General features: G+C 43.4%; 1 protein-coding gene across 4 annotated transcripts in view; it reads right to left on the bottom strand.

Moving 5' to 3' along the window:
• DOCK8 (dedicator of cytokinesis 8) overlaps positions 1–17167 on the bottom strand; it is a 168055-nt gene that overhangs the window by 17283 nt on the left and 133605 nt on the right. For all 4 annotated transcript variants that reach the window (XM_082241467.1, XM_082241468.1, XM_082241469.1 and 1 more), the window contains 6 exons: positions 13380–13532; positions 11094–11252; positions 9151–9251; positions 7740–7932; positions 6059–6202; positions 4121–4252 (listed from right to left, as the gene is read on the bottom strand). In XM_082241467.1, the coding sequence (XP_082097593.1) occupies positions 4121–4252; positions 6059–6202; positions 7740–7932; positions 9151–9251; positions 11094–11252; positions 13380–13532 (882 nt within the window). The remainder of the gene's footprint in view (positions 1–4120; positions 4253–6058; positions 6203–7739; positions 7933–9150; positions 9252–11093; positions 11253–13379; positions 13533–17167) is intronic.

The raw sequence follows: 17167 nt of genomic DNA, 5'->3' as shown, positions 1-17167 counted from the left end.
AAGCGGCTGGGCCAAAGCCGAAAGGTCGCTCAGTTGCGGATATGCCTGGAAGCGAAAGGAAAGTCTAATGCTGTAAAGAAAAATATTGCATAGGAACCTGGAATGTAAGAACCATGAACCTGGGTAAGTTGGATGTGGTCAAAAATGAGATGGCAAGAATAAATATTGACATCCTGGGCATCAGTGAACTAAAATGGACGGGAATGGGCGAATTCAGTTCGGATGACTATCATATCTACTACTGTGGTCAAGAAACCCGTAAAAGAAATGGAGTGGCCCTCATAGTCAACAAAACAGTGGCAAAAGCTGTACTGGGATGCAATCTCAAAAATGACAGAATGACCTCGATACGAATCCAAGGCAGACCTTTTAACATCACAGTAATCCAAGTTTATGCACCAACTACTCGTGCTGAAGAAACTGAAATTGACCAATTCTATGAAGACTTACAACACCTTATAGAAGTGACACCAAAGAAGGATGTTCTTCTCATTATAGGGGATTGGAATGCTAAAGTAGGGAATCAAGAGATAAAAGGAACAACTGGCAAGTTTGGCCTTGGAGATCAAAACGAAGCAGGGCAAAGGCTAATAGAGTTCTGTCAAGAGAACAAGCTGGTCATCACAAACACGCTTTTCCAACAACACAAGAGACGACTCTACAGATGGACATCACCAGATGGGCAACATCAAAATCAGATTGATTATATTCTCTGCAGCCAAAGATGGAGAAGCTCAATACAGTCAGCAAAAACAAGACCTGGAGCTGACTGTGGCTCGGATCATCAGCTTCTTATAGCAAAATTCAAGCTTAAACTGAAGAAAGTAGGAAAAAACCACTGGGCCGGTAAGATACAATCTAAACCAAATCCCTTATGAATACACAGTGGAAGTGAGGAACAGGTTTAAGGATTTAGATTTGGTGGACAGAGTGCCTGAAGAACTATGGGTGGAGGCTCGCAACATTATACAGGAAGCAGCAACTAAAACCATCCCAATGAAAAAGAAATGCAAGAAAACAAAGTGGCTGTCCAACGAGGCCTTACAAATAGCGGGAGAGAGAAGGCAAGCAAAATGCGAGGGAGATAGTGAAAGATATAGGAAATTGAAGGCAGATTTCCAAAAAATAGCAAGGAGAGACAAGAAGGCCTTCTTAAACGAGCAATGCAAAGAAACAGAGGAAAACAACAGAATGGGAAGAACCAGAGATCTGTTCAAGAAAATCGGAAATATGAAAGGAACATTTCGTACAAAGATTACCATAATAAAGGACAAAAGTGGTAAGGACCTAACAGAAGCAGAAGACATCAAGAAGAGGTGGCAAGAATACACAGAGGAATTATACCAGAAAGATATGGATGGCTCGTATACCCCAGGTAGTGTGGTTGCTGACCTTGAGCCAGACATCCTGGAGAGTGAAGTCAAATGGGCCTTAGAAAGCACTGCAAATAACAAGGCCAGTGGAAGTGATGGTATTCCAGCTGAACTATTTAAAATTTAAAAATATGATGCTGTTAAGGTGCTACACTCAATATGCCAGCAAGTTTGGAAAACTCAGCAGTGGCCAGAGGATTGGAGAAGATCAGTCTACATCCCAATCCCAAAGAAGGGCAGTGCCAAAGAATGCTCCAACTACTGCACAATTGCACTCATTTCACACGCTAGCAAGGTTATGCTTAAAATTCTACAAGGCAGGCTCAAGCAGTATGTGGACCGAGAACTCCCAGAAGTGCAAGCTGGATTTAGAAGAGGCAGAGGAACCAGAGACCAAATTGCAAACATGTGCTGGATTATGGAGAAAGCTAGAGAGTTCCAGAAAGACATCTACTTCTGCTTCATTGACTATGCAAAAGCCTTTGACTGTGTCGACCACAGCAAACTATGGCAAGTTCTTAAAGAAATGGGAGTGCCTGATCACCTCATCTGTCTCCTGAGAAATCTCTATGTGGGACAAGAAGCTACAGTTAGAACTGGATATGGAACAACTGATTGGTTCAAAATTGGGAAAGGAGTACGACAAGGCTGTATATTGTCTCCCTGCTTATTTAACTTATATGCAGAATTCATCATGCGAAAGGCTGGGCTGGATTAATCCCTAGCCGGAATTAAGATTGCTGGAAGAAATATCAACAATCTCAGATATGCAGATGACACAACCTTGATGGCAGAAAGTGAGGAGGAATTAAAGAACCTTTTATTGAGGGTGAAAGAGGAGAGTGTAAAATATGGTCTGAAGCTCAACATCAAAAAAACGAAGATCATGGCCACTGGTCCCATCACCTCCTGGCAAATAGAAGGGGAAGAAATGGAGGCAGTAAGAGATTTTACTTTCTTGGGCTCCATGATCACTGCAGATGGTGACAGCAGTCACGAAATTAAAAGACGCCTGCTTCTTGGGAGAAAAGCAATGACAAACCTAGACAGCATCTTAAAAAGTAGAGACATCACCTTGCCAACAAAGGTCCGTATAGTTAAAGCTATGGTTTTCCCAGTAGTGATGTATGGAAGTTAGAGCTGGACCATAAAGGAGGCTGATTGCCGAAGAATTGATGCTTTTGAATTATGGTGCTGGAGGAGACTCTTGAGAGTCCCATGGACTGCAAGAAGATCAAACGTATCCATTCTGAAGGAAATCAGCCCTGAGTGCTCACTGGAAGGACAGATCGTGAAGCTGAGGCTCCAATACTTTGGCCACCTCATGAGAAGAGAAGACTACCTGGAAAAGACCCTGATGTTGGGAAAGATGGAGGGCACAAGGAGAAGGGGACGACAGAGGATGAGATGGTTGGATGGTGTTCTTGAAGCTACCAGCATGAGTTTGATCAAACTGCGGGAGGCAGTGGAGGACAGAAGTGCCTGGCGTGTTCTGCTCCATGGGGTCACGAAGAGTCGGACACGACTAAACGACTAAACAACAACAATGATTCTGTCTCAAATTTTGTGGGAAGGACTGCAGCTCTGTGGTAGAGTGCACACTTTATTTGCAAATGGTGCATGTTCAAACCTTGGGGTTTCGATATAGGGTAAGACTCCTGCCTGAAACCTTGGAAAGCCACTATCAGTGACCGTCAATGATACTGAGCTAGATGGATCAATGGTCTGACATGAGATAAGGCAGCTTATGCTGTGTTCAATTTCATTGCACATAAATCCCATTACAACCAAGGGGACTTCAATATGCATAACTGACTGAAGAATAGGAAAGCATATATTCTAAGGGGAGTTAATGTTAAACATGACTTGCTCAGTGAAAAGGCAAAACTTTACTCATCCAATATAACATATTGCTGTTGCTAATTTAATTTCTGGCTTTATTTCTCTTACAACACACAGTTACAAGAGATTGATTCAGTTGATCAATCAATCAATCAATCAATGTTTATTATGGCAAACAGACAGCATATTAGACCAGAATTTCTGCATAATTCTCTACATAAGCAATAAAAACGATCAATATGGGATTTAACAATCAATATACTAATTGAATGTACTTGAAATATGTGTCCAGACAAATACAACATCAAAAAAGTTTAAAAGAATAAGAGATTTAACTGAGAACCATATAACAATTTATGCAGCTGTGTAATCATTTGCTTTCTGTGACTTATGACTATCGCATAAAATCTAGCTACATTTCTAGTACCATACAAATTCCAGTCAGACAAGAGGTAATTTAAATAGTATTTCTCTGCCTTTCTAAATTTGGGGATGGTCAAATTTGTCAAATATTTGGTAGGTACTGGAGCCAATCTGTTTGTCCTGAGTGTGGGACAGTCAGCTTGGGCTAAGTGGTTTTGAAGTTCAATATCCTTGGGTTAGGATATTGTTGATGGAAAAACCAAAAATGAATAATTTAGTATTTAACTGGGGTAAAAACAATCGGTCCATGTGTCCTTTTAGTCAGCAAGGAAGAGAGTCCTCTGTCCTTGTGGAGCTCCTTCAAAGATAGCTAGCAATTCTATACTATACTATGCTGATGCAAGACTTTAAAATATAGGCAGTATCTGAGTTACACCATGAAGTGCAAATTGACATTAATAGTAGTTAAGAAGAGAAACAAGGCAGTTTTGTACTACAGATTGTCTTATATTCATGATCAACAAATGCTGCAGCTAACATACCTTATTTATGATGCTCTCAAAGGCTTTCTGAAGTTTACTGTGAGTGGAAGAAAGTTTCCTGAAATCTCGATGTGCTTCTAAGATGGGGGTGACAATCTTGTAGACCTCATTCACAATTTCACACAGTCCTCCCTTGCATGAAGATATAAAATTAAAACCGGTGTCAAGTCTCTGATGACATAGACAGATTTTCAACAACAAGCTGACAGGGATTGCTTAACCCTTTTCACATCTACTATTTTTCTACTGTTGTTGCACCTTCTGGAACATGGGAGTTCCAGATTCATGTTTATCCTTGCAAACAAAGAAGCAGGCTGTCAGTTGCTGCCACACATGCACTCTGTTATAGTTTTGTCAGCCAGCTCAAACAATAGAGGAAGGCAAGGTAAAAGTGGCTAAATAAATGAATAAAAGTCCTCTCAAATCCTGACACAAGCATGGCCCTAGAGCATAGCTTTCCAAACTTTTCATGCTGGTGACACATTTTTTAGACATGCAACATTTTGTGACAAGGTAATTCAGTTTTACTAGAAAACCAGAGGTTAAACTAATCCCTTTCCAGCTTTTTTCTGGGGGACACACAGATCCCTAAACATTTTATGAATCTTTGTACTTTTGTCCATTTACTGTATTTATTTTCCCCGATTTGAACTATAAAATGGTGATTTTCTTGAGTCAAAATGAGAGTACCCCTAAACATTTTTTTTAAAGCACTAGTGGGGAGTGTGTGAGGAGAACCAGAGCTTACAGGGTTAACAGCTCATGGGGTGACGTCCTGTCCCTCAGGGTGCGTTCTGCTTCTTTTACTTTCTGTTTTGCTACGAGGGGAGAGACAACATGTCTTCTCACTTTCCTGGACTGCTGATTTATTATGCCGCTGTAAATAAAGCTTCTTAGATTAGAAAGAAGCTGCGTACGGAGTGTTATTCTGTATGCCTGAGATCAGTGGCGTAGCGTGGGTTGTCACCCGGGGCAAGGCAAGTAATTTGCGCCCCCTAACCCGTGGATTTTAGCACTCGAGTGCGAGCGCGCCCCCCCAGATGTTGCGCCCGGCCCCCCTGCACCCCCCACGCTACGCCACTGGGGCTGGGGGCGAGCCAAGGAGCCAAGGACCCCCCCAAAGGCTCAGCAGGAATTTATTAAATTAATTATTTGCGGAGCCCCCGCGGGCCGAGGCAGCCGAAGCCCTCTCCCCTCGGGCACCTCCCCGCCCCCTCCTCTCCTTTGGCTGTAGGTGGAGCTCCAGATTCGGGCTTGGCGAGCGCCTCTCCTCCTCCGGGCCGGGTCTGGGGGCTTCCAGCCGTGCTCCGTCCTCGCCCCCCCCCCCGCGGCTGAGACTTGCGCTGAGAGCCGGAGCCAGCGGCGCCCCCTTCTGCCGGGAGACCCTCGCCCGCCCGCCGGCTTCCTCTCGGAGCTCTCCTCCCTCCCAGTCGGCAGAAGCAGCCGCCACCTGTGGCTGGGCCGAGGGGATGGCGGCGGCGGCGGGGTGCAGAGGCTGCCCGTGCCCGGCCAGGCGTCGGTGGCGGCGCTGCTGCAGCGGCTGCTCCTCCTGCGAGCAGTGAGTGGAGCGCAGCCGCAGCAGCGGCGGGGGGCGCGCGCGCTAGGGCGCAAGGCTGGCGGTGGCGGCGGGAAGCCCAGTGGAGGAAGGAACTTGTCCCTTCCCTCTGGACTTGCACCCCCCCCCCAGATGTTGCGCCCGGTGCGGCCGGCACCCCTGGCACCCCCCACGCTACGCCACTGCCTGAGATTCCTCCATACAGGTTACACCGCTGATCGCTATACTCTGGTAGAAGCCGGGAGACGCACTGAGACACAGTGGAAGCATGCCGGATGTTCAATTTCACAGAGTGTTTATATGACACACCTACACACAGCAGCCAACACACTAACATGTTCCACAGTTTGGAAAGCTCTGCCTTAGAATATAATACTACTCACAGTGTTAAAAAGCTCTGCAGCTTGTTCCAGCAGTCCCACCAAACCATTCTCTGAGAAATACCTTCCAGAGCACACTCCATCTTCATCTGGAGACAGAACATCATCAGAAACAGCAGACTCCTCAAGCACATTGGAGGAAATATTCTAAAAGACAGAACAATTGTTTGGTTCCAAGCTATTCAACCCTTTGCTTCTGCTATTGAAGCCTAGCTGAGCGGAGTGGTCAGTACAGTTTCTGGCCATGCCCTCATTTCATGGTGGATGTTCTCTGCAGTCCCTCTGGGGGCTGTGAAGTAGTTCAGGCAGTGAGGAGGGAGAAAATGAGGCATGAACCCTCCTGAAACTTTCCGGAGGTGCTAAGGCACCCACTGAGTCGTGTAATCCCATGTCTCCTACTTCAGGAGGCAGAATGGGAGCGACCTGGGAGTGAGCCTCTGCCAAGGAACGAGCCTCCTTAATTTGACTAAGGTTCCTCCGTAATTTGACTAATTGGCTAACTCATGAGGCGCTCTTGATGCAAGATATGCAAGCAGTCTGTGCTGAAAGAATCAGGACTTTTGAAGGTATTTGAATGGTATTTGAGAGCTTTGAAAATCCCTGCAACAGCCAAGACCAGAGAAAGAAGAGGGCAGGATGCCTTATGTTTTCTTATGATTACTGGATGCAGTTTTCTTTCCCTCTGCCCTCCACTGCACAATGGAATGAGACATGTGTAGCCATTTGTTTCTTGGAAGAAGAAGGGGAGGTAGACCTTTGATTTATGTCTTACAAGGAATTTAATATGGTTTTACTACATTTATCCCCCCCCCCACCTCAACTGAGGAGTGAATGGATGAAATTTATGACTACTTTCCAATGGGGCGGACTGCTGAGGAGAGGCTGAATTTGAGAGAGAATGGATGCGTTTTGTGCTGGAGAAGGCATAGTAGTGTGGTATCCAATGGCTGAAAGAAAAGTTCTGGAAGATTCGCCCTCCAAAATGTTTGACCGTGGTCTGATCACTGATCACTCCTTCAGGGTCAAATTCCACCTTGATGATAAGACAGTTGTCTTATCATTGAGATGGAATTTGACCTTGAAGGAGCACACAGATAAAACAGACACCGCAATATAACACTCAACTAGGTAAAGATTTATGAATAGAACAAAGAGCGAGAGGACCTAGGTTGGAATAAAACACCAAAGTCTAGAAACAAAGATTAACGGAAACACATATGTTGTTATGGATTATATATACTTAGGTTTAATTGAGCTATTTGTTGTTTGCAGGGCTGTAAAGGGGCAGCTGATATTGGCAAGTGTGAAGTAATGTCAACTAGAGAGTAAGTGAGAACTGATGGAGCAGTGGGGGTACATCTTGGACATATCCTATATCGAGAGCAGGAAACCATTTTTCAAGAAACTGTATTAAATTGAATTAATTTGGTCTGATTTGTAATTCAGAAAATAAATAAAAATAATTGGCAAAAAAGAGTGGTCAGTACCTGTGTGGCCCATCTACCACAATCAGGACATTACATTTATCAACCTGGTACCTTATAGATATTTTGGACTGCAATTCCCACCATCCACAGCTAACAAGGGCAATGGTCACGGATGATGGGAGTTGTCATTCAACAAAAACAAGTGGAGGGCACCAGGGGAACGCTCACAAACACAAATAACAATTGTCTGTTTTTACCTGAAAGCTGACACTGCCAACTGGCAGGTAACTATGATCTTCCAGCATGCTCAGGTATTCAGCAACAAGAGCAGCAGCATGAACTAGACACATGGCAGCCTCTGTGTAACATTTTTTCTTAGCATGCTTCTCTGCCATGTTTTGGAGCCAGGTCAACCTTAAGTCAGGTGATGTCTGATATCCTTTGGCAATTCTAATAACAGAGCATAAAAGATGTATCTTTCATTTGTCTTGGGGTTAAATTAAAAGCACTTCCTTTTCTTTTGTGGAGATGCCACATCATTTGCTGGGTTTTAATTCTTACAGAGAATTGTGGATTTGAAGATAGCAGAAGCCTAACTAAATATTCTCTACTGCAAGGTTTACCAAACTTGGTTCTCCAGCTGTTTTTGGTCCACAACTCCCTCCATCCCTAGCTAGCAGGACCAGTGGTCAGGGATGATGGCAATTGTAGTCTAAAAACAGCTGGAGACCCAAGTTTGGGATGTTGTTGTTGTTTAGTCGTTTAGTCGTGTCCAACTCTTCGTGACCCCGTGGACCAAAGGACACCAGGCACTCCTGTCTTCAAGTTTGGGATCCTCTGCTCTATAGCATTGTAAATACTTCATTTGTTCCACCAAACCTGGCATTACTTTTACTAATAAATGACTCTGACACTACAGAATTCCTTTCCAAGCACCTCCTTTCTAATACTTTCCATAATATTCTCTCTTTGTTCTCTTTAGATAGATTAGGAAAGAAAAATTATAAAAAATATTTTCAGACCTGCTAATATTGAGTTATTGTCAATGTGTAACATCCCAGGCAAAAACTGACTGAGTAGAAACGCTGCTAGAGAACCTATGCGGTGGATACAGAATGATCCAAGCTACACTGTGTATGCACATGCACATCTCTCTGGTCCTACCATCCCATTTTCAGAACAAGAGGGGAAGAAGCAGATCACCAAGTGGGGTGTAACTGCACGGTTGCCGTTCACAGAAAAGTGGTCCCACATCTGTAGGGTAACATTTAAAGGAATCTTGATATTATTCACAGTATTCACAGTAAAGGGACTACGAGAAGGCACACACCAACACAAAGCTTGGCCCCATCACGTTGACTTTCTCACTAACAAAATATCTGGGTCAAAATGTTTATCTACACTAAACCTGGTTAAATAGGCATTAACCCAGGATTTCATTCCCCATGGAATATGATAACCACCATTTTCTAAATGGGCATAGAGATATTGTATAGAGAATTCCCAGGACTGTTTGTCAGAAGCCAAGGTACTGATAACTGATATAAATCTGTCATTGATGTATGCCCTTAATTGCACAGCAGATATTTTGTTTTTGACAAATTTAAATCTGAAAGGTTCTGCATCATTCATCGGAAATTGCTCAAGAGAAATATTAGTGAGCTCAACCTGTACATAAGATCCATGAGCATCTCTGGATCTTCCTGAAACTCTCGCATTTTCACTGTGTCTGACAATATGCTGTTCAGATTATACAACAGCTCTTCCACCTAAGCAAACAAACAAGTCCAACATTAAAATGAACAAATTACTGATGTGCAAATAAATATAATATTTTTTTTCATAATGAATATTTGAAAAGTCATATTTATGATGGAATTTTATTTTGAACATTTGTTTATTGCAGGGGTAGTCAACCTTTTATACCTACCGCCCACTAATGCATCTTTCTTGATGGTAAAATTTCCTTACCGCCCACCAGTGCACTGTGGAAGGAGGATTCAGCTTGTGCCGTAGAACCCCCGACACTGACCCACCTAGAATCCTGAAATGCCCACTATTGGGTGGTAGGGACCAGGTTGACAACCCCTGGTTTATTGCATTATCATACCTTTCCCCCAATTTTATCCTCACAACAACACTATGAGGCAGTCGAAATAAAATAAAATAAAATAAAATAAAATAATAAAAAATCCCTTTCAGTAGCACTTTAGAGCCCAACTAAGTTAGTTATTGGTATGAGCTTTCGTGTGCATGCACACTTCTTCAGATACCTATGAGGCAGGTTAGGCTGAGAGATTGTGGCTCAAGGCTCAAGGTCACCCAATGACTTTCATAGCTGAGCAGGGATTTTAACCCTGTTCTCCCAGGTCTTTGTCCAACACTCTAACCATGGCAGTACATTACACTACACTGGCTCTCTTTGTTGGGTTAATCTACAAAAATTGCATATCGTAATATTTTTTCTGAAGTGTTCAATTTGTGACAATTATGAAATTTGGGGAGTGGGCAACAACTAGATAATGTGGTAGACCTGCAAGTAAACACAACTACCATCCTTAAGGTTTCAGAGCTGAATGATTCACTACACCAAGGATGTCAGAAAGCAAAGACTCAGCAAAGTTAATGCCATTATCCATCAGAGCCTTTTGCCAGCAATTCCACAACTAGATTCTGGTTGGGTAGATCTTTCAATGTTCAGTGCTGGTTCTTTGCTCTCCTCCTCCTTACCATTGTTGCCATCCTGCCTCTGAGACAATCCACAGAGGACGAGACATGCAGAGTTTTCAAGGACTTCTGGTTTGGCTGTGTCCCAAAACAGATCACTCGGAGATGAGCACCATTGGGAGGGTGCTGGGGTGATGTGAGGGCAAGCACACCCCAATATGCTCAAGAGGGTGTCTTGAGCCCAAAAGAGAAAGCAGCAGTGGCGCAAAAAGGCACAAAGGGTTGGCAGTGAGCCCACATTGGGAGCATGGGTCTTGGTAGGTTGCCAGAGAATGTTGACCTCTGATAATGGGTCCTGCTTCTTCTCCCTTGGGCTGGGAGCAAGACACAAAATGGTTTTCCAGGTGGTTCTGGTAGCTCTGTATGATCAGCTTGCCTTCTGTCCGTCCTCCCTCACATAGAATAGAATCATAGAATCATAGAGTTGGAAGAGACCACAAGGGCCATCGAATCCAACACCCTGCCAAGCAGGAAACACCATCAGAGCACTCCTGACATATGGTTGTCAAGCCTCTGCTTAAAGACCTCCAAAGTAGGGGACTCCACCACACTCCTTGGCAGCAAATTCCACTGTCCAACAGCTCTTACTGTCAGGAAGTTCTTCCTAATGTTTAGGTGGAATCTTCTTTCTTGTAGTTTGGATCCATTGCTCCGTGTCCGCTTCTCTGGAGCAGCAGAAAACAACCTTTCTCCCTCCTCTATGGGACATCCTCTTATATATTTGAACATGGCTATCATATCACCCCTTAACCTCCTCTTCTCCAGGCTAAACATGCCCAGTTCCCTTAGCCATGAATGCCAGCTGATTTTTGTGAGCATACAAATAATTAACTTTTGTCCAGTAACCTACTCAAATTTTGGACTAAAGTAGCAAAATGCCTTACCTGTCCCGGGAAGAGAGTTGGCTGCATGTCTACATCTTCCTCTGCATATGCCAAAATAGTTCGTAAAGACTTTCTGAGATACTCCTCGTTAAAATCTGATGCTTTACCAACCAGAGAAGCCAATGACATTGTCACTTGCATTTTGACTCTTGCAAAGTTCTTTTAAAAAACAGAAAAGTGAGTGTCAGATTGTACAAATGAAATGTATTGTACTGATTTTCCGTTAGCTGGTTTTTGTTTGCATGAAATTTAAACCTCCCTTTGGCTTAGACAGAATTTGTTATAAAGGATTAAATAAGCCCCACTAAAATAAATGGGATTTCCTTCCAAATAGTCATGGCATTATGAAAGCTACTCTTAGTTCATTTTGTGGAACACATAAAATTCAGTTTCATAGGCACTGGGAATCTCACTAATTCTTTTTAAAAAAATTTATTTATTTTCATGGTACAGAAGATAATTTTTGTGAAAACAATTGTTACAACATTAAACAACAAATAACTTGTCCTGATGAAATTACAGACTTTTATCATTCCATGTGTTAAAGTTTCATTTGATTACTCTAAGAGTCTGAACAATTTATGTATTCAATTAACGTTTGTTATATGTTATAAAAGGATTGTGGATTGTGTTTGCCCTTTGCTGCTCTCACCTGGCATGCTATTGACCATACTCTGTCATACCAAGAGCCATACTTTTGGCCATACTTTGTTATACCAAGAATCAATGTTCAGCCCAACACCAGTTTTCCAACATCTGGCTATCATTACCTTCACAAATGCATGTATCTTTTTCTCCTAACACATGCATATTTGTATGCATTAATTGATTGGATAACTGCATTGAAACATTTGGCAAGTGTGAATTTCAAGGGATAGCTGTGTTTCAACTCTCACATAGTTTCAGAAAGTGCAGATTAGGAGGAGGAGTTTGGATTTGATATCCCGCTTTATCACTCCCCTTCAGGAGTCTCAAAGCAGCTAACATTCTCCTTTCCCTTCCTCCCCCACAACAAACACTCTGTGAGGTGAGTGGGGCTGAGAGACTTCAAAGAAGTGTGACTGGCCCAAGGTCACCCAGCAGCTGCATGTGGAGGAGTGGAGACGCGACCCGGTTCACCAGATTACGAGTCCACCGCTCTTAACCACCACACCACACTGCCTTTAAATGCAAACTGAATTGAATCTTTTCCTCCTTCCATAATCAATAGTAATAACAAGTTAAAATGAGGTTACATCATTAAAATGTTACTTCTTCTCAAACCAAAGGCTACTAGACTATTATTCTCCCTTCCTGTAATGGTTGGGTCTCTCCCACAGAAGCGAGTCAACTCCGGCAGTAATTAACTCAAGTTTATTGCTCAAGACACACAAATCACTCTGGAACTCAGTCACTCAGTGACTGCTTCCAAATTAGCTGTTGCCAAGTCTGAGTTCCGCCCCTTCCTGGTCCCCACTTTCGCTTCCTTACCTGTTCACACCTCTCATTAATTCTTGTGCACATCATCGGATGGGCTACTTCCGGTGGCCCTCCCTCTGAGTCCCAGCTTAAACTGTCAGTCTTCCCCCTTGAACTTCCCCCTTCCTTCTTCTTGTTCTCGGAGCTCAGGCTTCTACTGCTACTAGACTGCTCCTCCTGCTTAATTACCTCCTCCTCTTCCCCTCTGTCAGCAATGGGATGCAGCTGACACTCTCCTATCTTCTTTCAATTACAGGTTCCAGTTTACTCTTAACAGTTTGCATGCATACTGTTTTTAATGTATCATATAGTTCCATATTATGGGATTCAGAGTTACAAATCCTGTACATGAAGGCCAAAAAACTTGGGCCAGTGCAGCCTCATCATATATGGTATCCCTCAAACTGCATAGAGCTGCACAGTGTAGCATGGCCAGGCCATTTTCGGCTAGAAGGAAATAACTTCTACTAATATAAAGTAATTATATCAGGCAAACAGACAATGAAGTAGAATATACAGTGGTACCTTGGGTTAAGAACTTAATTCATTCCAGAGGTCTGTTCTTAACCTGAAACTGTTCTTAACCTGAAGCACCACTTTAGCTAATGGGGCCTCCTGCTGCTGCTGCACCGCCGCTGCACGATTTCTGTTCTCATCCTGAAGCAAAGTTCTTAACCCGAGGTACTATTTCTGGGTTAGCAGAGTCTGTAACCTGAAGCGTATGTGATGTGAGGTACCACTGTAATGTAATTATTCTGTGGGAAAACAAAATAAATGCAAACACTGAATCTGTGATTTAGGCTGTGAGTATCTAAGGAAGTATCTTACACTTATGCAGCTGAAGCTGTATTTCATAAGGAGATAAAGAGCAGCACAGGCTTGAATCCGAGTGGTATCCATGCTGCTGCTGCAGTGCTGAAGGAGTCTTTGGCACAGGTCAGCACACTGCTCCACTTCCTCTTCAAAGAACAACTCTCCAAACTAAAGGAAGCAGAAGAAAAGACTGTAAGATGGTGTCATCATAAGAGCTCTAAAATGAACAGGTAGTAGCGAGAGGATTTTTTTAAAAGTTGCCTCTGTACCTTCTGAGACAAGGGGTACCTCACCCAGGGATTCAGAACCTGTGGTCCTCCAGATGTTGCTGGACTAGCCCTAGAGACCAGCCCTAGAGACCATGGCCTTTAGTGAGGGAAGATTGGAATTGGAGTCCAATGGAAGGTCACCCTGTATGGTGACCTGTGCCAGGAAAGTGACAAGGGCAGTGCAACTGTATTGATTCTCCATCTCTTCTGAAAGAAGTTCAGAGTCACAACAAGCGAGAGGACCCTTTTAGAGGCAGCCCTCCATTTAAAGAATGTTCTCCTCAGAGATGCTTGCCTGACACCATCTTTGATATCATTTAAGAACAAAGCAAAAACTTTTCTTTATCAGAAGATGTTTGAATGTTATTGCTCTTGGGAATGGCTGCAGTACTTACGTTTATTTTGTGATAATCATGTCATGGTTGTGGAAGATTTTGGTGTATGATGGTTTTGATGGCTTCACCAAATTCACTACTTAATCAATTTAACTTGATATTTAATGTATTTTTTTTATAAAAAGGAAAAATACATTAAATATCAAGTTTAATTAATTAACATTTTTTGTATTGCTCATTGCCTTGAGATGTCTCAGTATAAGGCATTTCATAAATTTTATTAGATCTAATCTAATGATATAAGAACATCAAGTCAGCAGTGATGACTGCCAGTTTTGAATTCTTCATGTTCTGCAGCAGCAAGAAGAATTCATCAGTCCAGATTACGGTTCCAAAGAGGCACCACAACATCAGATGCTGTACAAACACAGCACACATCAGATATAACCCCCTTGGCCAGGCAGTTCTACTGAAATACATTATATATAATGCACAGCAAAATGCTGTGACAAGCTGGAAGCTTGAGAAGGGAGGAGGAGGTACTCCTTATACTTTTTTCTTCTTCTAAGACAGGGGTCTGCAACCTTTAAGACAAAAAGAGCCACTTGGACCCGTTTCTGAAAAAACAACAACAACTGGGAGCCGCAAAAACATTGCAACATTTAAAACAAATATAACACTGCATATATTGTTTCTGGCCTTAATGCTATATATACAGGATCGTGCAGTCAGCTGTCAATCTCAAGAAAAAAGGACAAATTAATAGCTAATTAAAATATTTAATTTACAACCAGGTAACCAGGTTAATGGGACTTTTGCTCCTGAACCTCAGTGCTCAGTGTCTGCACATCAGGGCTGTAAGACGTCACCTTCATTTTCACACAGGCTTGCAAGCTGTCATCTGTGAGGCGTGATCGGTGTTTGTTTTTAATATAGTTCATGTTGGAGAAGACCTGCTCACATACATATGTGGAAGAGACCACAAGGGCCATCGAGTCCAACCCCCTGCCAAGCAGGAAACACCATCAGAGCACTCCTGACATATGGTTGTCAAGCCTCTGCTTAAAGACCTCCAAAAAAGGAGACTCCACCACACTCCTTGGCAGCAATTCACCAAACTTTCCCCTGCTTAAGTTTAAAAAGGGGCTTCAAGCAACTAAAAAGGGGCTTCAGGCAACTAAAAAGGGGCTTCAGGCAACTAATTCCACGTGGAATTCCACGCGACCGCGACTGCATAATCAATGCCACAAAATGCCAAAGAAAATTAAATAGGGCCCCAGTGAACCATAAATCATAATCAGTGCCTGATGTAAATAATAATTAATAATGAGGGCCCAATGTCATCCTCATCATTATAAAAATAATCCCTCTCTTCGTGCCGCCCAGCCTCCCAAGAAAAAACCCCCACTTCAAACGGTCACAAAGCACAAATTCCCCACGACCGCGACTTGTTATGCCCAATAATCAATGCCTCAAAATGCCATAGAAAATTAATCAGGGCCCCAGTGCACCATAAATCATAATCAGTGCCTGATGTAAATAATAATTAATAATGAGGCATTCGCCATTATAAAAATACCGTATTTTTCGCCCCATAGGACGCACCTAGTTTTTTGGGGGGAAAATAAAGGGAAAAAAATTTCCCTTTATTTCCCCCCCAAAAGCAGGTTGGGGAAACCGAACCAGGTCGAGGAACAGCGGGATGGCGGCGCTGCGCCTCCCTGCTGTCCCCCGAGCTTGTGGGGCTGGCCAATGTGTGCCCCGTGCGAAGGGCGCTCTGCATCAGGGCGCCCCCCCCCCGCGGGGCGGCAGGCTGCTATCCGCAGCGTGGGGAGCCTTGCTGGGAAGTCCGGCAAGGCTCCCTACGCTGCGGATGTCTGCCTGGCGAGGGGGGCGCTCTGCTTTACGGTGCCCCGCCCGCCGGGCGGCAAGCTGCTCACCTCCGCCCCTCGCCTCCGCCCCTCGCCTCCTCCCCTCGCCACCGCCCCGGAGCCGCAGCAAAGGCTTTAAAGAGCCGCATGCGGCTCTGGAGCCGCAGGTTGCCGACCCCCGTTCTAAGAGATGTGTTGCATGTTGTGAGTTTTAACTACATGCATGACATTCTGAAAAAATGTTTTTAATTACAGAACAGTTTCATAAATACAATAAAACAAAAAATGATTCTGATAAGCTGGCATGTGGGAGAGCTCAGCTGGCAGAGCATGAGACTCTCAATCTCAGGGTCATGGGCTTGAGCCCCACACTGGGCAAATGATTCCTGCATTGCAGGGAGTTAGACCACATAGTCCTCATGGTCCCTTCCAACTCTACTGTTCTATCACCAAGAAGACAGGTAAGAATGAACGTTTGTACAATAGGCACACCCACCATCCCTTATTGCTGTAAACTGGTAAGACAATTCCACTATACCAGATATTCTGTTTGCTTATTTCTCTGGCTATCCTAACATTGCTGAAATTCTTTGGATTTCATTGTCAAAGGAAAATGAATTATGCATACCTATGGTGCATGGTTAACTATTTACAATGGTAGCATAAATCACAGTGTCAAGTCATTTTGTCTAGAAGACAGATCTCTTCAATGGTACAGTAATTTTAATTGCAAGAGAGATTGTACAGATAACATGAAATAAGAGCTTAATCATGAATTTCAAAACGACTAATGGCACTGCTCTGTAACTTGTTAACCAAGTCACATTTCAGGCAACACTGGCTCTTATTTAGAAAGGCTATCCTGAGATTTTACATTTACATTTACACCTATACAATATATTTCTTAAGAACCACCCTGATGGATCAGACCAAAGGTCAACTACTCTTAGATCTTTCCCACAGGGGCCAATGAGATGCCTCCAGCAAGTTCTCAAGCAGGGCACGAGGGCAAGAGCCCATCTCATACTGTTTTACCAACCCAACTGGTACGTAGAAATATGTTGCCTCTGATTCTGGAGGTGGCATATAGCCATCACAGTCATCAACAGCTGAATCTGGTGGCACTACGTGAATATGTGCTTCCTTTGGTCTGTCCTCAACCTCCCGCTATTCAGTTTCACTGGATGACAACATTTCCTAGTATTATTCTCTATCACAGATACTTTTTAAAGTTACAGATAGGTAGCCGTGTTGGTCTGCCATAGTCAAAATAAAAAAATTCCTTCCAGTAGCACCTTAAAGACCAACTAAGTTAGTTCTTGGTATGA

This window comes from Podarcis vaucheri, assembly GCF_965113315.1.
Source record: "Podarcis vaucheri genome assembly, chromosome: 11".
In the NCBI taxonomy this organism is placed as follows: domain Eukaryota; kingdom Metazoa; phylum Chordata; class Lepidosauria; order Squamata; family Lacertidae; genus Podarcis; species Podarcis vaucheri.
Note: the sequence above shows the minus strand (reverse complement) of the source record. Positions and strands in the feature narration are given on the sequence as shown.